The 25,405-nt window shown below is 55.9% G+C and overlaps 2 protein-coding genes across 9 annotated transcripts in view; one reads left to right on the top strand and one right to left on the bottom strand.

Annotated features, from left to right (window-relative positions):
* LOC102050142 (2-oxoglutarate dehydrogenase complex component E1) overlaps nucleotides 1-23,257 on the bottom strand; it is a 36,410-nt gene extending 13,153 nt beyond the window's left edge. The window contains exons 1-5 of one of the 8 annotated variants that reach the window (XM_055695993.1): nucleotides 23,239-23,257; nucleotides 17,987-18,235; nucleotides 10,960-11,148; nucleotides 6,244-6,346; nucleotides 1,271-1,315 (exon numbers count right to left, since the gene is read on the bottom strand). In XM_055695993.1, coding sequence (XP_055551968.1) covers nucleotides 1,271-1,315; nucleotides 6,244-6,346; nucleotides 10,960-11,148; nucleotides 17,987-18,208 — 559 coding nt within the window. In that variant the 5' untranslated portion in view covers nucleotides 18,209-18,235; nucleotides 23,239-23,257. Of the gene's footprint in view, nucleotides 1-1,270; nucleotides 1,316-6,243; nucleotides 6,347-6,445; nucleotides 6,567-10,959; nucleotides 11,149-17,986; nucleotides 18,236-21,283; nucleotides 21,390-23,238 lie in introns of those variants that run through there. The other 7 variants (XM_055695994.1, XM_055695991.1, XM_055695996.1 and 4 more) reach the window with 7 other exon arrangements.
* Nucleotides 23,258-23,305: 48 nt separating this feature from the next.
* LOC102050776 (interleukin-1 receptor antagonist protein) lies at nucleotides 23,306-24,995 on the top strand. Its single transcript, XM_005433412.4, has 6 exons — nucleotides 23,306-23,498; nucleotides 23,592-23,640; nucleotides 23,722-23,911; nucleotides 24,007-24,177; nucleotides 24,287-24,432; nucleotides 24,518-24,995. The coding sequence occupies exons 1-6, from the start codon at nucleotides 23,458-23,460 to the stop codon at nucleotides 24,728-24,730; spliced, it is 810 nt and encodes a 269-aa protein (XP_005433469.1). The 5' UTR covers nucleotides 23,306-23,457; the 3' UTR covers nucleotides 24,731-24,995.
* The last annotated feature ends 410 nt before the right edge of the window (nucleotides 24,996-25,405 follow it).

Here is a 25,405-nt window from a genome sequence, read left to right as displayed (position 1 = left end):
CAGGTTTCAGGGCATTTTCTAACCCAGGGCAGGAGCCACAGAGGAGGCAGCTGCCACCGCTCCTCCCGGCTCCCTTCACGCCACCCAGTGCCCCAGCTGGGGGCTCCTGCAGGGAGGGTACAGGGGATGCCACCTGCAAGCGCTGCAGGGCAGCGTAACCCACCTTCCTCTGAGCAAAGGGAGGCAAAAATCAGACCCTCCTGGGCTGGCCCTCCTTGAACTTCACCTTAAAAAGAGTCTGGCCCTCGCTCTCTGGTCAGGAACAGAGGATGAGCTGAAGATGGGGCTGGCCACCGCTCGTCCCTGTGCAGCCTCAAGCACAGTGCTTGCCGGCGGCTGGCAACACCCACAGCAAGCCTGGAGCAGAGGTTTTCCTGGTTGCCACTGCCGTCCATCCCCTGCTCTGCCCACACGACCCTCCTGGGCACTGCCAGCGCCAGGGAAAGGAATTAAGCTGGACCCCGGGGAGCTCAGCTCCAGAGCGGTGGTGCCTGGAAGCATCGAGCCGCAGCTGGCAGCCGCTGCGGGTTTGGCCCCATGTCTCCAGGACCTCTCTGTGGCTCCTAGGCAAAGAGAAGCCCTGGGGAGAGGTGGCGTTAGTACGCACCATCCCAGAGAAACCGCTGGTTGGAGGTTTCAGGGAAGCTTCAGGTAACTTGCTGTGGCTCCCACCCTGCAGCACAGGGCTCCGGCTCGCTCTGCCATGCTGGTTTGAAGATTCAGGCACGCTCCGGGGGGGGGAGCGGGTATCAGATTTTGCAAGGAGTTTCCAGGGCTCTAAGCATCTCTGCTTCTGCTTTGCTGCAGCCTGCCAGCCTTTTTTTGACAGTGCTCAGTATTTATAGGCAGCAATACCATCAGACGGGAGGGGAGGCTAGCGGTGAGCAGCCAAATTTTCACCATGACAAAACCAGGGCAGAGTCAGAAGACAGCTTGGATTTTTAGAAGACTTGAACCAATTGGGGAGATTGAGGCCTTGTAAAATGAACATTCACAACAAAACGTGTAGTCCAGCAAGCTAGGCATGCAAACACACAGTATGGAAAAGGCCAGCAAGGCTCTAAATTGGGGATCTCTACAGGTGAAGCATCACTAACCGAGCACCTACATCAAGACTTTTAGCGGGACAAATTAAAAATAAGCATGTTACAAAACTCAAGAGTGGTGTGAGACGGGAGGGGTCCGCTTTATCAGCTTGGTTCATGCCCAGAATAACCTATTCAAAGAGAGTCCTGCACTCCAGAGGGTTAAAGGCTCATTAATTGCATACCTCCTACTGTTAACACTCTCAGCCGCTCCTTGAACACTGCGAGATCTGGGGTGGGTAGGGGAAGGGGGTGCAGAAAGGGAGAAGACAGAGAGACGCAGTCAAAGTTAGTAAAAAAAAAAACAAACCTGGAACTGTGAGAACTAGTCATGGAAAGCACAAGTCAAAAAAATACAGTATTTAAAATACAGTCAAAAACCATCAGAGGCAAAAGGGTTGGGATGGAGGACGACTACGCGCTAGGTGGAAAAGAAATCCCGGTGGAAAGTCTGGTGAGAGGAGGGAGGGGCAGGGAGAGGAATGGGGGGCATCAGACACTGGGGAGCAGTTGAGCTGCATGGTTTGAGATCTCCTGTCACGTGCACCCCTCGGATGACAGAGGGAGACCGCCCACCACGGCCTCTTCACCTGCTACCTTCTTCACCAAAAAGCACCTTCCCAACAAGCTGCATCAAGGGCAGCGCTATCCGCCACAGAGCAGCGAGATGCCTCCCGGCAACATCTGCTCCCAGAGGGTTTCGCTCTGCTCATCGCTAACCAGATTTCAAGGTCACCCCCAAGGAGGCACCGCTACTGCCTACACACAGGCAGGAAGGGGATCAGGGTGTTAATGAGCAGGCCGTTAATGAGGAAGACCAGCACCGAGGCAGGCACGCACAATGCCATCATTTCTCGAGCATGCTCAGCACAGGCGGGAGCGCCGGCGCACCGTGCCGGATGCAGGCAGGGCTGCCGGAGTGGCGGGCAGCGTGCGTCACTGGAGCTGTGCCTCCCGGCTAGGTTAGGTGACCCAAGTGCCTCAATCTCACCTGGGTTACAAGAAATGCTTTGAACACACTTCTCCTTTCAGTCAGCGGGGGAAAATCACACGTTTGGGTGAGATGTTTGGGTAGTAAGGTCTCCAGCTGGGGAAAGGGGAGGTGGCAGTGCTCCCAGCGCATCTCCCAGCAGGGGCTTGCCTGGCTCTTCCCAAGCTGGAGGACTATTTCCTTCCATTCCACCGGGCAAGAGGCACGAGCAGCTGCCTTCCACAGAGAGACAGACAGACGGACAGACACTCAGACACACACTGCCTTCCAGGCACCACCTGGATTTCAGTGTGCCAAGCTATTATTTCCTTGAACAGGTCACATCAAGTTCCTGCAGTCATCTTGTCCTTGTTTTACACCACTTACCATGCCGGATCAGCTGCAGCAGAAAACCAGGATGAGATGACTTTTGTTTTTTGGTTTGGTTTTCTTTTTTTTTTTCAAATGGAAAAGACAAGAGAAAGAGGAAGTTGGTGGCTCCAGCCCCACCACTTGTCAGACCGAGTACCCCCAGGGAAGCTTTCTCCCCTTTACATTTTCCCCAAAGCTCACACTGCTTAATCCAAAGAAGCTTACAAACCAGACACAAACCAGTTGCTAAACAAAAGGCAACTGAGAAGAAAGATCAATTTCTGAGATTACCCATGCAGCTCCTTTGAATTACAGCAGTGCTGGGCCATGGTTTAAGCTGCTGGCAGTAGAACTTGCACCACAAAAGCTGACCTTTAAGGATTTCACTGCTCAGAAAGAGGAAACAAGATCGTTTCCAAGTTTCAAAACCACTCCTGTTATTAACTGCTCTGTCAAGTGTTAAGAAATACTCTTTCAAAGCAAAATAAGCCAGCAGGATCTGCTTAGAAATTGGCTTTCTCTGCCACAAGCCGGCAACACCCGATCTTGGGCTCAGCCGGAGCTCTGCCCACGCTCCGCACCAGCGCTGCTCTCTTCCCCTCACGCTAAGCACAGTTTGCAAGCTACATTTGCCAAGTTGTATTCTAAGACTGACCAGATGAGGCTTTCCAGGATAAGAAGACCAGAGGAAAGTATTCAGTATAAATAATACTTACAGCAAGATAATAAAGCCTCCTTTGGCTGGACATAGCCAGCCGTTTGAGTCCTACCACGAGACACACCCCCAGCATGAGCTAGTGGCTGATAGCAGCATAGCTTGTTTCCAGGACTCATTATTTCCAACGAATTCACGGATTCCTGGTAATTCAACCAACACCAGGAACTGCAATGACAGACGCTTTGGTATGAAAGCCACAAAGGAACCAAAATTAAACAACACTTGGCTCAGACACGGAGGTCGCAGGCCGAGATTCTCTTCCAGCTGATGCCTACAGACCAGCCATGCCTGAACTCCTTCCACCGCGGGGAGCCCAACTGGGTCACGCTGCTGGGCTCATGACCGCTCACCCAGGAGGAACAGGAAAAATGGAGCTTGTATCGCTGTACCTGGATTCTGTTACAGCTGACGATGCTGTCAGCCCAGCTCTGCAGTTGGGGCTCCAAGAGAGGACCTGCTCTTGGGTCACTTTGGGCTCTTCTTCCTCTGCAGCAAGGATGCTGCTGGAGCACACCTTGCTTCAGAGGAACCACGGCGTCAAAGCAGAAGAAAAGCCCTCTGAACTGACATTTGCCATTGAAGCAGCCCTGTGACTTCAATGTCACAAAGTGGAAACAAGCAAGGAGCAGTGTCCCTCAAGGGTCCATACTGGGACCAATACGGTTTAATGTCTTAATTAGCGTGGACAATGGGATTGACAGCGCCCTCTGCCCGGCTGCAGGTGACACCAAGCTGAGTGGTACAGTCCATAAGACTTGAGGGAAGGGATGCCATCCAGAGGGACCTCGGCAGGCTGGAGGAGTGGGCCCATGTGAAGTTTATGCAGTTCAACAGGGCCAAGTGCAAGGATCAGGGCAATCTCCAGCCCCAGCACAGACTGGGGAACGGACAGATGGACGGACGGACAGATGGATGGGTGGATGGACGGAGAGCAGTCCTGCAGAGAAGCACCTGGAGATGCTGGTGGGTGACAAATCGGACATGAGACAGCAGCGTGCCCTTGCAGCCCATAAAGCCAAACACATCCTGGGCTGCATCCAAAGAAGCGTGGCCAACAGGTACGGGGAAGGGATTCTTCCTCTCTACTCCCCTCTCTTGAGACTCCACATGGTGCTCTGCATCCAGCTCTGGGGTCCCCAGCACAAGACAGACAAGGACCTGCTGGAGCAGGTCCAGAGGCGGCCATGGAAATGATCGCAGGGCTGGAACACCTCTCCTGTGCCGAAAGGCTGAGTGAGTTGGAGGTGTTCAGCCTGGAGAAGGCTCCACAAACACCTCACCGCGGCCTTTTGGTGTGTAACGGGGCTTATGAGAAAGATGTGGAGAGACTTCACGGGGGCCTGTAGTGACAGGACAAGGGGCGAGGCTTTGAAGCCGAAAGAGGGCCGGTTTAGATTGGACATAAATAAAGGAGGAGTGTTTACGGTGAGGCTGGTGAGATGCTGGCACAGGTTGCCCGGAGAAGTTGTGGGTGCCCCATCCCTGGCAGAGTTCAAGGCCAGCTTGGACGGGCCTTTGAGCGACCTGATCTAGTGAAAACGTCCCTGCTCATGGCAGAGGGGTTGGACTAGGAGGGACTCTGAAAGTCCCTTCCACCCCAGAGCACCCTGTGAGTCTATGACTTACTGATCAGCATGGTAACTGCTCCCCACACCCAGCTCCCTTTTCTCCTAAGGGAGAGCAGTCACTGCTACCACTTGCAGCCGTCCGGCTCTGGGTTTCATGCAGACCCTGCTTTCCTCTCAAAAGGGAAACACATCCAACAGGCACAGGGCTTCAGGGCTCTCTGTTGCTGTGATTCAGAAGGATCGTAGTGCCCACAGCACTGGAGCACTGGCCAAAATCTCCGAGCTAAAAAAGGTTCCCCTCACGCCGCCTTCTCCCTGGCCACTGGGACTGGCTTCCAAGTCACCTCAAAAAAGTCTCCCTGCTCCCCGCGCAGCACCAACTACGAGCACATGTCCTCTCCTGCGCCTGGGTCCATGGCCATCATCTCACCGCCTCTTCCCAGCAACATCTCCCCAGGCACAGGGCTTGCTCCAACCCAGAGCCAGCCAGCTCCTGAGGCACAGCCAGGGCTTGGTCCTCCAGACAAGCATGTCAGAAGTCCAGACCTCAGGATGAAGCAGCTTCCCCATCATCCAGCGAGCTGGGACAACTAAAAAACCTAATCCTTCCCTACAACTCCCAGTACACATAATCCTACATGAGGGTCCAGCAGGTCCAGGGTGGGTGTCCCTGTGCTGGCAGCTGAACAAGGAATCAAGATCATTTACATGCACCGTACGCTCTGATCGGCTGTTTCAGTTGTGCGAGGTTAGTAATCATCACTGCTGCTCTAAGTTAGAAGCATGCCTCTCGAGCACTCACAGTGCCAGGGTAATGACCCTTGGAAAGCACCAGCAAGGTGAAAGAGCTCAGCGCCACAACCTCATTCTAGCTAGAAGAATGGCAGCATACTATAGAGATCAAATCTAAAGCATGTTGACAGGTGCTGAGTTTAAGCACTTTCAGACTAGGATTTCAAGTCCTAGGCGCCACACACACTTCTGTGCAACACTCATGCATCTTTCGCTCGAAGGCATTGGGATTTCCGCTTCCCTACTTGGACGGGAATGCATCCCAAAGCTTCCTTGTTATGATCACTGGCAGGGACTCATAGCTCAGTCTTGGAAAAAGGGGGCAATTAAGGGATTTACAAATGCTGTGGCAAGCTGGGAGCAAAGGAGGGCCGAGCATCGTTGCAGGGGCACACCAAGAGGCACTTCTCAGCCCTGCAGAGACAAAGCTAGCCCATTCCCCCCAGCTCCCGGGGCCCCCAAGAGCAGCAAGAGGAGCTGAGGGAACAGACCTCCAGCTCTTACCAACACAAAACCTCTCTGCCTCACATTTCCAGAAGATGCAATTGCTTCCACCCCTGGATGAGTGAGTTCAGTGACATCATTAATTCGGCGCCCCGCCGGCTCTAAATTTAGAGTGATCATTACTAAGGAAACTTAAGACCTTTCCCCCCTTACGGGTGAAGCGATCTACGTACAAAGCTGTGAAAGAGAGAGGAGCTCAAGCAATGCAGCACTAACTGCTCTCAAAGCCCTCACCCAGTTTGTCTGTGGATGTGATAAGGTCAGCTGGAAGGGAGGAGTCCAGATCTGCATCCAAGATGCCCAGTGGGTCGAGTTGTGCTACATGATGCCCTCGAATCTATGAAATGGGCCAGGAACGGAAAGGAGAACAGGTACCAAGAGGGAGAGGGGAAAGGGAGAAAAACAAAAGAGGGGAGGGGTAAAAAAGTTAAATTACATTATAATTAATTTGCAGAGTAATTCTCACCGACGTTTGGAGAAACAGTTACTGGCGCATCATCAAAATTTACACAACTAATGCCGAGAGGATCAAGCTTTGCAATGTGATGACCCCTGACCTGGAAGCAACAACACAGATTAGTCATTAAGTTAATTGAAAAGACGTTCCTTAAAAAAAAAAAAGCATGCAATCTCCCTCTTTACATTTTCTGCAGAGCCACCCCGATTTCTACTTTCAGCTACAGCAAGTAGGTGTGAGTGTCTCCAGCTGCTGCGACCGCTCTCCTCCGCCTGAAGCCAGACTTCAGCGGGGCAGGCAGAGGGACAGCGATCTCCTCCACAGCAGAGACCTTCCAGAACTGAGGTCTGAGGGTCCCCCACCGCTTTCCCAGTGTCCAACCCCAGCACCTGCTCTCTACAGGTGCAGTAACTCCACACCAATGGTTTCTTCCTAAGCATCACAGAAACGAAGAGGCAATCTTCCAGATTTTGGCAGATTCTGCCAACACGGCAGAGAAAACAAGCATCACCACCAGCAGTAGCTCCCGAAAAGGCAGAGGAACGTGTCTGAGGAACATCTGCCTGTCGGTGCTACTAAAGGTCAGCATTTTGGAGAGAGGAGCCTACAGCAGGACTGGGAGCCCTCTTCTGGGAAGAGGCAGGTGCAGAAACACCAAAGAGCTTTGGCACCAAGAGCCCTGGTGGCTCCCAGTGGCGCCAGTCAGGTCAGGAGTCACCACACTGGGTTTGAATCCACATCAGAAGCCAGAGAACAATGAGAGGAGTTCTGCTTCTCGCCCTCACAGGAGAAGGTGCCCACAGACAGACCCCAGCACATCTTGCTGGGCAAACTGAATTCACCTCAGTGGCCAGCACCACACATGGGCAATCCACAGTTTTATTTCTTGACAGCTCCTGCTCTTTCTTGAAGCTTCAGGCTCAGCTACGCTGGGAGTGGGGCAGGAAACACTGCTGCCATGGTGCAGGGTGCGGTGCCCTCTTTGCACTGTGACAATGATCCTCCCGGTCATTAGAAAAAGCACTTGCATCCATGGGGATTACTAAACCCCTTGTACAAATCAGACATGCTGAACTGACCTTATTTACCAGAAAAGCATTCCTATTCTGAGTATCTCAAGGGTACTTCAGGAAAGAATTTTTGTGGCTTCACCAGCCAGAGCCTGGAATCAGCCATAGACGTCACAGCAAACTAAGAAAGCCCCGAACCCCACATGCTCTCTGCAGGGCCTGATGACAGCGTGCCCCTGCACACCGGTGGTTGTGTGGAAAGCTCTTCTTCTGGACCAGCTTTGTCTGGGAACTATTTGCTTGTCCATCTGGCAACAAAGCGCTGGGGCTAGCCCATCACTTAGCAGCTGGCAGGACGCAAGCTCACCAGCCTGATCCCCATAGCCAGGATGCTCTCACCGGGACCAGGAGGACACTTTGTCCAGCAAACAGCTTTGATCTGAGGGTGACCGGTAGCTTTGAGGTCAACTCAGCAGTTTGCAGGTACACAGCAAAAGCTCAAATGGGTGTGGGAGCAAGGAGATGGCCTCTTCCCCCATAGGAGCCATGCTGCTCGTTATTCTCCACATGCAACACAAGCCGAAACAAGAAGCCCAATGCAAAAAAAAAAAGACCACAGCAGATCTCTGCAGGAAGCATCACGCTCGTAGGCTCTGATCGTGACCGGGGACTTCAACCACCCAGATATCTGCTAGAAAAGAGGCGCAGCAGACTGCAAGCAGCCCGGGAAACTACTGGAGCACGTTGAGGACAACTTCCTAGTAGAGACGATGGAGAGCCCGACCAGAGGAGAGGCACTGCTGGACCTGTTGCTCCCTAATGCAGGAGAACTTATGGGAGAAGTCAGGATTGGAGGCAGCCTGGGTGGCCACAACCACATCCTGATGGAATTCTCAGTCTTGAGGGGTAAAGGACGGGTAACAAGTGGAGTCAGGACCCTAAACTTCAGACAGGCAAACTTCTTTTGGCTAATTAGGGTGCTAGTGCATGGATCCCTTGGGAAAGTGCCCTTGGAGACAAAGGAGTGAACAAGAGCCAAGAGATGTTTAAGGATGTTAATATTTATATATATTATATATAAATATATAAACATATATATGTGTGTGTGTGTGTGTGTGTGGATATTTAAGAGGGAAGGGATACCATCCAGAGGGACCTGGACGGGCTAGAAAGGTGGGTCTGTGTAAACCTCATGAAGTTCAACAAGGCCAAGTGCAAGGTTCTGCACCTGGGTTGGAGCAATCCCAGTCAGATACAGGCTGGGGGACAACTGGATTGAGCCCTGTGGAGAGGACTTAGGGGTACTGGTGGATGAAAAACTGACTGCAAGCCAGCAACATGTGCTCACAGCCCAGAAAGCCAAGCATGTCCTGGGCTGTGGCCAAAGAAGTGCGACCAGCAGGTTGAGGGCAGTGACTCTCCCCTCTGCTCCATTCTGGGGAGACCGCAGACTCCATTCTGCAGTGCTGCCTCCAGCTCGGGGACCCCCAACACCAGAAGGACACGGCCCTGTTGGAATGAGTCCAGAGGAGGCCATGAAGATGATCAGGGGGCTGGAGCACCTCTTAAAAGGACAGCCTGGGAGAGTTGGGATTGCTTGGCCTAGAGAAGAGAAGGCTCCAGGGAGACTTTAAAGCAGCTTCCAGTGCCTAAAGGGGGCTTCAGCAAAGATGTGGAGCGGTACTTCATCAGGGAGTATAGTGATAGGATGAGGGGTAATGGTTTTAAACTGAAAGAGGGCAGATTTAGCTTAGGTATTAGGAAGAAATTCTTTACTGTGAGGGCGGTGAGGCACTGGCATGGGCTGCCCAGAGCAGCTGTGGGTGCCCCATCACTGGCAGTGCCCAGGGCCAGGCTGGACGGGGCTGGGGGCAGCCTGGGCTGGTGGGAGGGGTCCCTGCCCACGGTAGTGGGGTTGGAACTAGATGATCTTTAAGGTCCCTTCCAACACACACCATTCTACAAGAAACAATGACTTGGACATGCAACCACAGCTACAATTAAGAAGCCACTGCTGACGCTGCAGTGGGTCGGTCACCGCTCACCTATGATTACAGGGACAATCCAGCTCGATCCAATTAAGAAATTAATTGCCTGGTGGTTTAAGCAGTTTACCCACACAGGCAGGACTTCCTCCTGCCTTCCCACTCTTCTGTACCTCCATACACTGCACTGAACTTCCCCGCCTGGACACCCCACTGCAGCCACAGCCCTTTGGTGACACCGGGGTAGGAAGGGAGGTGAACTTCTCACTGCAGACAGCTTAGAAAAACACATCCAAGAGCGACCACCTCCCAGTGGTGTCATTTGGAGACGGAAGAAGTGATGGGAATGCAGAAGAGGTTACAGATCTTTTGTTCAAACCGCTGACTTGGAGCTGCTGCCTCCAACCACACCAGTTTGAACTCGGTATCTGCCCGCTTGTTCCAGCAGCGAGAGCTGCACGGCCTTTAGAAACAGCTCACCAGGATCCGCCCAGACTGGAGAGCGGCAGGGCGGTCACCTCCCATGAAATCAGCCACGAGGAAAGAAGCAGGTCCTCACAAACAGGTCCCAGCTTCCCCTTCTTACAGAAAAGCATGGCAGTGCCCCAGCATTGGTGTCGGCACCTCAGCTGTGAAGGCGGGCAGGGCAGGGGCACCTTCTTCAAGCCAGAGAGCAAGGCCAAGGCTGGGCAGGCCTTTGGACTTGTGCAGTGCTGCGGTTTTTGCCTTAACTGCAGCAATTTGTTGAATTCATGCTGTTGTTCAGCAGCAGACTGTTGAATTTTCCCTGTACCTGAGCAGGAACACAACCTGCAGCGGGTGCTTTTTCACCGGAATGGGTGAGAAGACCACGGTCACACCTCCACAGCATCTGGGTTTGTTAAAACTTCACACGGCAGCCCAAATTAGAGCCCCCACGCTTGACAAACCAGGGTGCAACCAAATGTATTTGACAGGTGTTCTCTTTAGTTAAAATTGGCTGGCCATCCCCTAGCCAGAGGGTGTTTCCTTCCTGCTCAAAACTTGTTTCTCCTGAAAGGCCCAGTGGCACCACAGCCCTCTTCCATGCCACAAATCACAAGGAAACATTTTCTGAACTTTTATCTTAGGACCTCAGAAGTTCTCGCAGCAACATGGGGCAAGCAGGATGTGTGTCCCGCGCCACTGTTGAGCATGGCAGGAGCCCACAGCACAGAGGCATCATTCCGGAGGCCAGCAAATCACCCTGTGAGGAGAGGACCACCCCCTCCCTGCCACTGTAATGGCTCTGTTTGGGTGACAATAGCTTTAATCTTCCTATTGTTCAGCAAAGCAACAGCTGAGCTTCTGCCCCAACAGATCAGCAGCTCCTATTAAAAACCAGGCAGCGCAGCACGCATCCTGCATGCTCTTCATGCAAAACACATGCATCAGCCACACTAACCCCAGCCCACTGCAGCCACTGCACGCCCCTCTACAGAGGACATGCTCCTCCTCCGCGCAAAGTCAGTCTCTTTACCTGATAAGCTCTGATGAGAGATTGCACTGCGAGATGGTCCTCCACCAGTTTATCTACGTTGGGCTGTGCTTGACCCAGGAACTGCGCTTGGGACAGCACGGAAAGGCTGGTACTCAGTGGAGGGGGGCTTTGGTAAGCAGTGCCTGGAGCAGCTCCAGCATTGGCGTTGCGAAAGAAGATGTCCCATGACTAGGAAAAGGGAAAGAAGAGAGGCAAGAGGGTCATTACCTGTGACTCAAACACATCCTCACTCAAGGTTACTGGGGTCTCAGCAGTATTGCCAAAGCAGGGAGCACAATTCCTGGGGGGCAGAGCTGCCTCCTCCCCCTTGCCCCAGCACCATATAGCTGCTGCCAAAGACACCCACCTGCCTGGGACAGGAGAGCCCTAAAGCTCTCCCACTATTCCAGTTACATCATTATCTTACTTCTCATCCATCTGGATTGTTTCTTTTAGGATGAGACTGTCCCCAGAGCCCCCGCCCCAGGCCCCTGAGCAGCACAGCTCAGGACAGGACATGGGTGACACCCCTAGCTTGGCTCTCAAAATCACTACTGTGAGCAACGAGCCCCAGCCTGGTCTTCAGGCTCTTCTTCCCTTTTCTACAGGGCAGGAGACTGCCCTCTGAATACCCCCGATATTTTCTGAAAAAAAATTTTTGCCTTGTAGTCAAATGTACCTCTTCCTCTTTGCCTTTGTCTAAATGGCTTGAGACCCAAGTCCCCGCACAAGCGGTGCTGTACAGCCCTCAGCCAGCAATGGCTTTTTTCTTTTTCTGTCCCCTCTTCAACTTTCCCCCCACCCTTTCAGCAATGCCAATGCCAGCACTATGTGGATACTCCCATGCCAGCTCTCCTGTGCCCTTAGCGAGGCAGGCATCACCTCTGCTGCTGTTCCCCTCTGCAGATGTGTATTTCCAGGTGTTAAGACAACAAAGCAAAAACTCCCTAAAAAGCCCTCAACAGACTTGATGTAACTTTGTGGGATTTACCCAGCCCTGCCTGAAGAGCTCACAAATGTCCCAGGCCAAACTCAAGGCAATCCATCTACTTGGAGAGGCAGCAACGGACCTGGGGCAGGGGAGAGACCAGCACAGCAAGGTCCAGGCCAGGGCCTCCATCACACTGTCACCCCTGCCTGCTTCCTACACGCTACTGACCGACAGCAAAGGACAGGGCCAAGGTGGAGCCGCATCTGCGTGCCCACACGTACCGAGGTGCCAGCTACAGCAAAGCCCATCAGATCTGTGCGCTGGTTTCAGCCCGAGGGTCTCTCCACTGACTGGGAGCAAGAGCCCAGCACTCAGTTAGTTCCCTGCGCACCCTCAAACCTTGTGCCTGCGGGGAGCACCCAACCCAACCTCAGCAACGCAGCGCCAGGCACAGTGCTGCCCAGCCAACCCCAGCACATTTCAACCAAGTCAAAAAGAGCCGCGAGAGCAGCTCTAGTGGTGCTTTGGGGCAAAAAAAGCAGCTTTGCACCCTGGTAGCAGGGTGGAGGGGACTGAGAACCTGATCTTCGCCAAAGGAACACCCGCTCTCCCCTTTTGCTGGAGCTCCTCCAGCTGCAGCACCCATCACATGCCCCAGGAAGCTATTTACAGCCTGGACCTACCCAGACGCCCCATGACACGGCTGTGCAAGGTGAGTAAATTTAGAAACGGGTCACGCTGGAGGAGCATAAATAAAACGTGGAACAATTTGGCACAATAACTGATAAACAACAGCTTCCCCAAAGGAAGAAAAAAAAACAACCCACAAACCAAGAAGCAAAATCAGAAAACACCCAACCTCATTCTGATCGCTGTCTGCTAAAGGAAATTTCGACAGGAAAAGAGGGAGAGCTGCTTTTTGTACAATCTTTACTGCTGGCCACTGGTGGGAGCAGCCCAAGTCCCTCCCTCAGCCTCAGAGCTCAGGGCTGCCCCAGAAGCCTGCCAGCAAGAAGGACGAGCGCCCTGGCGACAGGCTCGGTGCCCTTCAGATGGGGAGGAATCAGGCTAGCTGCTTTGCTCGGTGGTTCAAGGTTGTTTAACAAACTGGAAGATAAAGACAGGCAAGAGAAAGGGAGCACCTGCTAGCCCCAGGAGGGGCCGACAGCAGCGCTGGGGACAGAGCCAGGAGGCAGAGGTGTTGCCTTTATGACCTCCTCCCTGCTGACATTTACTAGCATTAACCTCTTGGAGATGCAGTTTGCTTCTGTTTTGAAAGAAAAAGTTCATTTGAAGCTCTCCAAACAAGGTGCGGCGCCGGCTCAGTCAGCTCAGGCACTTTCGCTAAATGCTTTACTGCCCAACGTAATTACAGAAGTTCCCAGGCTACCTGGCTGCAGGCTTTGCCCCCAGTGAAGGCTGTGGCCCTGGTAAGCGCTATAAAAATGTCAGCTTTCAAGCTGCTGATGCAGTTCTGAATTCAAGAGTATTCAAGGGCCGTCCCAGGGGTTTCTGGTGACCCATGGCGGTGCCTCTGGAGCTCACGTATCCCGTGGGAGAGGCTGAACAGCCCCATCAGCACCATCCTGCTGTATCACGAGAAGGAGATCTTTGCCTTAATCCAGCACGTTATTCCCTCTCTGCCCATGGCAGCCCTGCAAGAACTCCTCCAGCTCCAAGCTCAGATTTTTGAGCACCTCATTGTTACCACTTCACCAAAGCCAGCACCTCCCCAGCGCCCAAGCCTACAGGCAGCTCCCAGGTCTCAGCACGCTGAATACCACCAACCCCAGGTCCCTGCTGTGACCGTCCCGCGGCCACATCCCACCACAGCCACGGCACGAGGCATCAGCCCGGAGCAGCTTTCCCAGCGCTCTTCTGTGCCGCTGCTCCTGCGCCGGCAAAGCCGGGCAGGAGAGCCAGCTGCCCCAGCAAAGCCTGGATAGCTCAGAGGGATTCTGAGCTTGGCTCTGCCAGCGGAGCTCACCCCAGGCTTCTCTGCTGAGAACAGCCCCAGAGCAGCTCTCCAGGAGAAACCAGCACCTTTCACTTCATTTATCAGACTCTGTTCTCGGAGAAGGGCACAGGCTCAGATGTCCCAGCCTCCGCCACAAAGCCAGCTCGGAGGTCGGGCAGGCAGAGGAGGGCGACATCTTCCATCCACTGCAAGCCACCTCGGTGGGCTGGGGGTGCAGCAGGCTGAGATGCGCAGGGGAGACACAGCCCCTGCCTAGAGCCCAGGCTGCACCCCTGCTCCTTCTCCTGATGCTGACTCCAGGGCATGGAAAGCATCAACCAGACCCACTCTGCACGGTCAGCAAGCCAGGCAGCACCTCCTGCTTTACCAGCGAGAAGAGGAGGAACATTCAGAGCTTAGAGGTGGAAGAGGAGGAGCTCAAACCAAATTTACAGCAGGTAGCCCTTGCCGAGCATAGGTGGTCAAGCAGCGATCGATCAGTTCGTGCTCTGCACATCGTCTTGTCCCTTATCAACACCAACAAGGACCTTCGGTTCTCTGAGGCGCTTGCTTTCGAAGATGGGTAACAAAACCCAAATGTTTCAGACTCTCAGGCAACACTCCTACCAGATCCAGGCTTGGACCCTGCCTGCCAGCACGGCTGCGGAGGACGCAGGGAAGGCACCTCCCATGGCCGGGCATGGGGGTCTGGCCTCGCTGAAGACTGCAGGCTCCTGCAGTCGTGGCGGGGTTACACAGCACGGTCTACACACGTTACGGTCATACAGCCACTTTCAATATAAAAATCAAAACAGCGGTGTACTAAGAAGTCCACGTTAAAGACCATTCGATGTACATACCTAAGGGGAGAGCTGTCGCCCTTTACCAAGTTCATCCTACACACTGGGGCTGCCCTGTAGGAAGGCTAAACTCGTCACGGAGGTCTGACTGCAGGTATCACCTATCTGCAGTCAAAGCTCTCCAGCCATCTACCCTGAAGCAAGCAAGTTACTTGGGGTCCTGAGGAGACGGCGTGGGCTGTGCCAAGCGTCGCTAGCAGCCAGCCCCACACCTGAGTTGGCAGCGTGGGGGCAGGAGGGCGGCATCCCCGCTGCCCCGGGAAGCAGTCCCAGGAACGAGCAGCACCGACCCTCTGGCAGCCCACTGGCACTGGCCCCCGCACCCTCACCTCCTCCTTCCCCAGCTCTGCCCACCAGACTCAGAAACTGGAGTTCAGCTGAAGGACTGCATGCAGAAAAAAAACCCAAACCTAAAATAGCGGGGTTTGGTTTGGTTTGGTTTTTTAAATCTTCCCTACTCTAAACAAGCACTGAAGTATATTCTGCAGTTTTAAACACCAGCATCTGCATGCAGGAAGGGAATTCATTTTGCTCAGCTGGGACACTCATGCTGGCTGGAGGTCTCAGGTTTTTGGTGACAACAGCAAAGACACTCCAGCTCTTCCCTGGCTGAAGGTCTCACCCCCATCAGCAGAACGAGGGCGAGGAGCAGCCGCTCCCTCTCTGTGCACGGAACAGGCAAGCGGCAGCCAGGCCCGTGTGACAGCCCAGCTTTTCGGTGAACTCCACCCTTGGATCTGACCCTACATCTGACGGGACGGAAGCCAACGCTTTATCAGTGACAGGGGTGACGCGCTCCACTGCTGCTTCAGCGTCACGCCAGATGGGACGCAGGCCGGCGGGGACTGCTCACGGGCCGAGACCAGGCACAGCTGCAGCACCGATCCCACCAGGGCGGCTCAGCGTCCCAGCGGGGACAGGGTGAGCCAGGAAAAAGTGCAGAGGAGAAAGGGGCGAAGCTAGGAGCTGGGAAGGGATCTTGGTGAAGGGGTCACTGGAACGAGGTGGGATCCACCCAGGAGCGATGAGTCACGCATGAGGGCCAAGTACATCAGGGAGCAACAGCAAAGTCCGAGCCAGCTCAGGTATTAACCCCACCAGAAGCTGTGGGACCGGGAGCTGGATTTCACAGGATCACAGAATGGTTTGGGCTCGAAGGGACTTTCCAAGATCACCTAGTCCAATCTCCCTGGCCCAACGCCCTTTCTGCCAAGCAGGGTGCCAGCTTCATTTTGTTCAAAAAGCAGTCCGTAAGACTTGGGTTTTATATTGTCAGTGTCAGGTTCGCTTCCTGGCAATGATACGACCCCATTTCATTTTCATTGACATTTCATTTTCACGTGACACCGATTTTCCTGCTGTCACAAACCATTTCCAGCTGCAGCGGAGGCAAAAATCTTGTCAGCTCCTGCACTGCTCTCTGAGCACTTAAAAATACTTCCAGGGACACCGATTTCCAGGAGTGACTAATACACACTTCACCACAAACACGGGACTGGGGGCCTGGAAATGTGGTGGGAGGTCCACCCTTGTGGGGGCTCAGAACTTGGCTGCACAAGGCCCCCAGGTGACCTGCTCTAGCCATGAAGCCAGATGCCACCTCCAAGACAGCCATGCTGGGGTAGAGGCCCCAAGGCTCCTTCCAACCTAAATTCTCCTATTTCTTCAGCCGAGCATGCACAAGGACTCCCACGCAGCACCGCATGCACTGCCTACCTATAGACAAGCTGACAAAGCTACAGGAGCTACATTAAAGAGGAGACAAGACCAGAAGAGATCCAGAGGTCCAGCCTCAGCACCCAGCCACGGTTCCCTGCCAGCTGCCCTGGTGAGTCCTGATGTTTACTCTCACATCCACTCAGAGCATCATTCAAGACTGAGCAGGGGCTGTAAGATCAAACAGCCAGTATCAAACCACAAAGACTCTTTGCCAGAGACACAACTGTGCCCGTCAGTGGGAGAAGCGTGGTGTAACCCTCACTCATTTTTAAATTAGACTACGTCATTTAGATTCATGGCTTTTAACTCAATATCCTGCCTCTGAAGGACTGCGTTGCACCATGTGCACGTGCTTGGGTAGCTTTCATGTCACTGTTTGGCAAAGGGCACAACCCAAACAAACATACTTCATGTCTTCTGAGTCTGTATTGCTTGGCTCAGCTACCTGTTTGCCTTGAAAGAAGCATCAAGACATCCTTGTTTGTGAAAATTTCAGCTTTGATCCTACGGTAAAGCCTTTATAGCACCCTACAGGCTGCGTGTTTTGGGTGCACGGGGTTGGTGCCATTGAAAACATACTCAACGCTGATGCAAGCATTGGGGCATGAGATTCCTTCCTCACCCCTGACTGCTCATTTAACCATCGCGTCCTGGTTCGCAGGCTGCTCGTGTGCTGCTGCACAAAGAAAACGCCTGCTCTACATCAGGACATGTATGAAACTGTCTTAAAAATCCCCTGGGTAATGTTGAGACTTAGTCACTGGAACATTTTCCTTGTGAAACACTGGGAATGGGGAAAAACAGAGATGGCTTTCAGAAATTCTCTTCCCAGCTGAGCCCTCACCTGCGGGACTCTACATTGAAGAGTTGCCCTCCACCGCGCTGGGGGAGCTTCACTAATTCCGATCAAGACAGACCTCTGCAAGTACTGCCCACAGCCAGGCTGGTTCCCCAGTTTTAAGTTCAGGAGCTGCTGGTGGGAATTCCTCTGGCCTCCAGACCCAGTCCCCTCCCTAGGCTGCAGATCACCCGTCTGGCTTTACACACACAAGCTCAAAGCACAAGCTTAGCTACGGCCCGTCTACCCCGACATGTAACACCACCCACGCCTGAAGCAAAAAGGAAACTAGTCAAGGTGTGAAAAATACCCTCCCTGCACCCCCCACCCCATCCTCTGCTCCAGAATAAACTCTCCTGATGAGCCATCAGAGCTGGACAAAAAAAAAAAAAAAAACAAAAAAACCAAAAAAGCACTGGGAGCTCATTAAAGGTGGATTCCCAGCAGAAGGCACTCCTTGTATCTGCTTGTGATCCAGGATGCTGCCCACGTCCCACAAGCCCTCGGTGTTCCCTCTTGAACGGAGAAGCTCCTCTTGGCTCTTGCTCAAGGAATCGCTTAGGTTTCTTTCCACCAAAGCAGGCAAAAGGATCATCCACAACCATCCAGCCCCTCCAGCTGAATTCAGTCCTCCTTGGGATGCGTGCACTTACCCGAACCCCCTGCTCAGACACACACACACAGAGATGTGAGGGTGATCTCCTGGCGAGGTTGCTCCTTACCTTATGTACACTTTTGGGGTTTTCCAGCCAAGCATAATACATTTCCTCCACATAGTTTGAACTAGTCCCACTCAAAAATGGCTCGGCAGCCACCGGTGCGCTGTAGCACCTGATCTGCTGAAACGTCCTGGGTGCTGCCGGCCTGTGTTGGGAAATTGTCTTTACAGTCTGCGAGGCCGTCAACGGCCTCAGCTTTGCTGCACAAGTCCTTAAGTTAAGCATGTTTGTCCTGTCGCCTCACACAAGTTCCTGTTGGGACAGAAGGGAAAAGTGGCTTAGAAATTATTGCAAGAGAGCACAGAACAGAGACACACGCACTCTTCCACCCGCCGTCAACCCTGAGCACGAGCAACTGAGTTTAGGATTAATTTTTAATACAGATTAATCCATCCACACCCGCCCCACCCCAGTGAAGTCCCCAACAGCTGAGAAACAGTTTCTGCTCAAGACAGTCGGCACAACCAGGTCTGCCTCCTCCATCGCTCCTGGCATGGCACCGTCATCTCCCCTGACAGTTAAAGCAGATTTGCTTGCTGGGGCATCCAACACCGGTCTCAAACAAGCCACTGCACGTCAAAACCACCTGCACCTTTTTATATCAGCACCTTTGTACAAAATAAGGCATGTTGGATGGTGAAACACAGCCCGGATTAAGTGTAAGGTATCAGGTTCCCCCAGCGCTTCCCTCTTGAGCTCCTGGCCAGCAACATCTACTTCTTTTTCACTAATGAATCCATGAAGTATTCTTTGACTTCTTTTGATTTTTTGATTCTTCGTCTGAGAATCCTCTTTTTGTTTGCTTTAAACCAGAAAATCCTCTCAGATTTCAGCAGGAGCTGGACACTTTAGCCCTTCAACTTCCCATTCGCAGGGACATCATACGAGTTTGAAGAGAAGCACTTTAAAGCACTATGCCCAGAAAGGCACTGGAAAAAAATTGTTACCAGCTGGATCTTAATGTCACGTTTTCTGTCACATCCAGCTCATCAAATCTAGCAGGGCGTGCTCCTCCAGGTCTGCGCAAGACAGAGGACAACTCCTATCACGTCGACCCAGCACAGAAGCTTTTTCTCTCACCCAGGTAGAAGGTCTTGGCTTCGATTCTTGCTGCGTTACTCACCCCGTGACCACTCTGCTTGGCCGAGGTTTTCTTCTCACCGGTTTGCATTATATGCATCAGTATAAAGCGGGGAAGAAACTGTCTATGCAAAGCAGAGGTACAGTGGTACAAAGCACTTGGGATGTGGGCTCCACGACAGACCACTTCATCGCTTCTCCTTACAAGTTCAGACCCAAGAAGGTCAATGCAGCTGAAAGACCCAGAAAGAGGCTCTCCCCCTGCCCAGAGAACCCAGAGAAGCAACCCGGAGCTGGCAAGGGACCTTCTCAGAGGTCCCCCCCTGCAACGTCCACTTTGTAGCTCTTGGTGAGGTGCAGCCCTGCATGGACAGGGAGGCCTGAGGTTAACCACGCTCCTCCTTACGCACATGCAACCAGCAGCCACAGCTCAAGAGAAAGCACTGAGGCAAGATCACCTCAAGGGAAGCGCTGGCGCTTGGAGCCAGCTCTTCTTGCAGCTGCCCTTTCCACCCAGCGACTTCTGCCAGAGGCAGGACCCGAGGCTGGACGTGACCCAGCTGGCCAGTTTCCATAACCCCAACCAGTTTAACAAGCAGCAGCCCAATGTCGAAGCAGCTACCGTGTGTTCACCAGATTAAAATGAAGTTTCATGGCAGACTAGAGAAAAAAAACACACCTTTGTGACTGGCGTTTCATCAGCCAGGCTGCCAGGTTTGCCTTGCTGAATCTAGTTCGGGCGACCTGACACAGCAGCAGCTACGCTTCCTGCTTCAAAACATAAGGTTTTGGTCCAAAGAGCCTGAAGAAGACCCGGGATCACTCTAATTCAGCCAAGGTGTTATACAGATTCACCCAAGGGAAAAAAGGAAGCCCACTTGCCCTTTCTGCCCTGCCTGCTCAATTCTGCCCGCAGGCAAACCAGGCCCGTAACAGGCAAGAGAAGGCAGGCAGGCGCAGGACAGCAAGCGCGGCAGCACGACACGTTTTCCCAGCTTACCCTCCTCAGAGTTAAGCAGCAAAACACAAACAGATATTTTAGGGAGTCGACTGAACTGGGCATCAGCACACAGGCACGTAGGTGGCCCCTCCAGCTTCGGTGTCTGGTTTCGTACCGCCGCTCGCAGCGTCCCGGTGACCTCTCTGGAGAACGGGGGGCTCCGGCCAGGGAATCACCCGGACCAGCTGAACCAGAGGGGCCTCTGGCAGAAGGGGCTGGCTGGCTGCAGGCGCGGGAGCCCGTGCCGTGAGGCAGAGCAGGGGAAGCCCGGAGCAGGGGCGCTTCCCGGGTAATGCAAGGCGCAGCCGGGAGCCAGGGCGTAGGAAAGCGAGCCCGGTTACCGGCGCAGGGCCCGCTGGCGACCGCACACACAGCTACAGCCGCAGCAGGACTGAGCAGGGGAAGCCCGGGCGTGCAGGCCGGGCCCTCGTGGCCGCAGTCGGATCACAACCCAGATTTCATCGAGAGATCAAACAACAGGACCGTTCCAACCGGTGAACGGCTGGGAGCGGCACTGAGCAGATTAAGGTGCTAAATGCGGCCCCCGGCGGGCGGCACCCCCGGCACCTGCCCGACGTACCGAGGAGCTGCGCTCGGGTCTGCCTTAGCACAACAAACGCAGCGCCAGAGCAAGCGGCTGGGCCGGCGCGGGGCCGCGGCTGGCGGCCGAGCCGCTCCAGCACCGGGCGCCCCCGGGCCGGGGCCGCCGCTGCCCCTCTGGGGAGGCAGCACCGCCGACCCCGGCAGCGCCGGCACCCCGAGGCCGCCCCGAGAGGCCCCGCAGGTGGGGACGCCCGCACCGGGCGGGACCGGGCACCCCGAGCACAGGGCGGGGGGGAGGGGGAAAGCAACACGTAGAGGCGGGAAAGGGGCGCGTGACGCCCCGCCACCGCGCGCGGCCCGCGCTGCCGGGCCCGGGCCCGCCAATCAGCGCCCGCCGCCGCCGCCCAGGCTTGGCGCCCCCGCCGCCTATAGGAGCGGTGCGAAGCGCCGAGCCGCCGTCCCATTGGCCGCTCCGGGCTGCCCGTCTAGCGGCAGGCCCGCCTCTTCCCCCCGCCCCGAGGCGCCCGGGCGGCGGCGCCAAGGACACCGGGGAGCGGCCGCGGTCCCCCGCGCCCGCCGCCCGGCGCCCGCCGGCCCCGGCCCGGCCCGCCCCCCGCCAGGGCCGGCCCGGCCCGGCCCGGCCCCGACACGCCGCCCGGCCCGCCCGCGGCACCCACCGGCACGTCCGTGCGCCCCGCTCGTTGTCCCGGCTCTGACAGCGGGCCCCGGCCGCCGCCCCGCCCGCTCCTGCGTCACCGCCCGCCCCGCCCCGCCCCCGAGCGCGCCCGGTGCGCATGCGCCGCCGCGGGCCGGGCCAGGAGGAAGCCCGGGGGCGGCGGGGGCGGGGCCGCTCTCGCACCGGGCCTCGGCGCTGGGGGCGGTGACCCCGGTACGGCCCAGGGACTGCCGCCACAGCCCGGGGACCCCCAGTTTTGCCCGGGGACCCCGGTACGGCCTGGGGACACCCGCCATAACCTGAGGACTCCCAGTATGGGCCCAGGAACCCCCAGTATGGCCCGGGGACCCCCAGTTTGCCCGGGGACCCCGGTACGGCCTGGGGACACCCACCGTAGCCTGAGGACCCCCACTATGGCCCGGGGACCCCCGCCAGAGCCTGCAGAGCCCCACCGTGCTGGGAAGGACCCCGTGGCATGGAGGACTTCAGGCCTTCCAGGGCATCCCCGCGTGGTGGACCTTGCCCCGCGGGGCACCGGGGAGCCGGCCAGGCGCAGGCAGGGCTGGGCGGGTGGGGGGTGCCCCGGGGGTTCAGGGGCTCCTGGCAATTTCCTGCCAGCTGAGTCATAGCCACGCCAGCCCTGCGCCGAGGAGCCACGCAGCCGGGCAGCACTTTCGGGAAGTGAAACGGGCACCAGGAAAACACCTCAACAGCCCACGGCCACACAAGCCCAGCCATGCACATCCCTGGCCCGGCCGGCATGGCGCAACCGCCAGCACCCTGGCAGGATGCGTCCTGCAGAGTGGGGTGTACGGCAGCACGGTGACAAGGAATGGCCTCAAGGGCATGGCGTCCCCAAAAGCCACGTCCCCAGAGTGGCATGGGTCGGCACAAGGGACCAAGGGGACAGCAGGGTCCTGTGCCATCTGATACTGGGGTGGTAGGGACAGGAGGTGTGGCAGAGCCCTGCCAGTGCAGGATGAAGCTGTGGGGAAATTGTGGAATGGCAGCGCTTGCACCACTGGCCCTTCTGGGGCAGCCGCGGTCCCCAGTATGACGAGGGTGGACATCATCGTGGCCCCCGTGGGATGGGGCTGGTACAGTCCCTGCTGGGTCAGCCTGGCCGCCAAGGGCCAGCACACAAGCACCAGCCCCACACCTTGACCCCAGACATCCCCCCTGCTCTGCCCCACATGCCAACCCTGAAGCATCACCCCTGCTCTGCCCCACACCATCCCTGGAGCATCGCCCCTGCTCTGCCCCACATGCCAACCCTGGAGCATCGCCCCTGCTCTGCCCCACATGCCAACCCTGAAGCATCGCCCCTGCTCTGCCCCACATGCCAACCCTGGAGCATCGCCCCTGCTCTGCCCCACACCATCCCTGGAGCATCGCTCCTGCTCTGCCCCACATGCCAACCCTGGAGCATCGCCCCTGCTCTGCCCCACATGCCAACCCTGGAGCATCACCCCTGCTCTGCCCCACATGCCAACCCTGAAGCATCGCCCCTGCTCTGCCCCACACCATCCCTGGAGCATCGCCCCTGCTCTGCCCCACATGCCAACCCTGGAGCATCGCCCCTGCTCTGCCCCACATGCCAACCCTGAAGCATCGCCCCTGCTCTGCCCCACACCATCCCTGGAGCATCGCCCCTGCTCTGCCCCACATGCCAACCCTGGAGCATCGCCCCTGCTCTGCCCCACATGCCAACCATGGAGCATCCCCCCCTGCTCTGCCCCACATGCCAACCCTGGAGCATCGCCCCTGCTCTGCCCCACATGCCAACCCTGGAGCATCGCCCCTGCTCTGCCCCACACCATCCCTGGAGCATCGCCCCTGCTCTGCCCCACATGCCAACCCTGGAGCATCGCCCCTGCTCTGCCCCACACCCAGCCCCTCACTCAGCCCCACAGCACTGCGTGGGGGAAGCCAGCCCCCCAGCCCTCCCAGTCTCACCAGAGGAACTGGGCAATCCCAGGCATTGCGAAAGGTGGAAATCCCGCCCTGACGGCATTTCCTTCCAGAGGCTCTTGAAAACGCACCACGCCAAGGCTGGGCTCAGAGAGCACCCAAGCGACACTGCAGGCAGGACAGGCGGAGGCAGGCAGCCAAGTGCCGCGGCACTCAACAGGTACCAGCAGGTCTCTGCCCAGGGTTTTGCAGTCAGCACTGGAGATGGCGTTCGTGCCCGATTTGGACACGCTGGAGAGCAGCAGGTAAGTGTGGCCATGCCAAAGGGGACAGTGGGGACACAATGCCATCCTGGTGCCATGATGGCCCTGGCTTCACCATCTCCCTTTGCCTTTCAGCCTGAACGAGGAGACATTTTATGGCCCCAACGGCCTCTGCCCACAGAAGGTAACACTGGAGTGGTGGGAACGGTGAGACCCCTGCGATGGGGAAGCTGGGCCCTCACCCCACATCCCCTTTCCTCCCCAGAAATCCCGCCTGGACTTGGAGGCAACATCACCCGGAGTGGACATCCAGGTGATGGTGACCAAGGCACAACCTGCTAAGACCTTTCGCCAGGCTGCCGTCCTTGTGGTGGCCGTGACCAAGCTCCTGAAGCAGCCAATGCACAAGGACTTTGCCGACAGTGACCTTGGGGCCTTCCTGGATGATATTTTTGGTATGGGGGAATGGTGTCAGGGGTATCACCCCAGCCGAGGGATGCTCTTGGACTGGAGAGCACTGGCATCTTCCTGACCACCCCCCTCTCCACAGAGCCCGTCTCCTTCCAGCAGATCAAGAGCAGCTATGCTGGGGCACCTGTCTACCGCTACACCCGCTCCCAGTCCTTCGACATTTTTGACATCGACCAGAAGTGCTTCGTGCTGGAGTCACCCACCCAGCTGGTGGCCCTGCACCTGCAGGGACCCTCCGCCGGGCGGAAAGGTGAGAGGATATGGTCCTGACCCAACGTCCCCATCCCCAACCCTGGGACCACCCAGGAGCCACCCTACAGCCCAAGGACTACCCGTTAACCCATCCCTTCTCTCTGCAGTGAAGCTCAACATCGCTCTGTACCGTCCCCAGTTATCACAGGGTGGCCCAGGGACCTGGCAGATGCCGGTGGCATTGGGCATCAAGGGCTACCAACTCTACCTCTCATGCGTGATGAGTGGTGCTGAGCCCATGCTGCAGCTGGAGGTGAGTGGGGGCCCCACTTGCTCCATCCCCTATGGGGTTGAGGGCTCCATCGCACCCTGAACCCTGTTTCACCCCCGGGTTGTAGGAAGCCGACATCAAAAGGGACATCGAGAGCGTGGAGCTGACCCGCTTCATCTTCTACCGTGTGGACAGCCTGCCAGAGAAGACAACGCGCTTCGAGTCAGCCGCCTTCCCTGGCTGGTTCATCTGCACATCCCTGCAGCCCCACCAGCCGGTTGGCATCACCAACCAGCCCGACCAGGTCAACATTGCCACCTACAAGCTGATCAGGCACTGAGGAGCCCCACACCCAACCCAACCGGCAGTCACCGGTTTTCAAGCTGTATGTACCGAGTACAACCCCTCCCACCAGGACCCTTGTCCTGCCCACCTATTTCAAGTGAAATAGCAGCTCTAGGCCCCGTGGGCCCGAGCCACCCTAATTTATACGTATTTATTGTGTCCGCCCCTTGCTTTTCATTTGTATGTATTGTGTTGGAAACGCTGGGGTCTTGTTATTGGGAATGGGGCTGTTAGCGATGGAGTTGAAAATAAAAGATTTCCCAGGGAGGCATTGCTCAGCTCGTTCCTTTTGCAGGGGTTAAATGATGCAGGGGTGGTTTATGGCTGGGAAAATCCCAGTTTCATCTGGTCTGGGGGACTCTCCAGGTCTCAGTGCAAAGCCCAGGGGGTGGGGTTGACCCCACAGCTCAGGGACCACCCTGGCTTGGTCGGCTGCGGTGAATGAAGAGACGGGAGGTAGCTTGATGCAAGCAAGATGTCGATTTATTGGTGATTCTTTTACATTTACATACGTTTCTGCCTTCTGCATGTTACACACTGATTGGGTAGATCTTAAGCGTGACCTACACCGATTGGTTATCTTCTAAGACACCTCATTTAAACGATAGGTACTGATTAGTCTATCTTATTTTAGCAACAATCTCTATTCTAAGGTTGGGGGGGGGGGGGG

This window comes from Falco cherrug, chromosome 18 (genome assembly GCF_023634085.1).
Source record: "Falco cherrug isolate bFalChe1 chromosome 18, bFalChe1.pri, whole genome shotgun sequence".
NCBI lineage: Eukaryota > Metazoa > Chordata > Aves > Falconiformes > Falconidae > Falco > Falco cherrug.
Note: the sequence above shows the minus strand (reverse complement) of the source record. Positions and strands in the feature narration are given on the sequence as shown.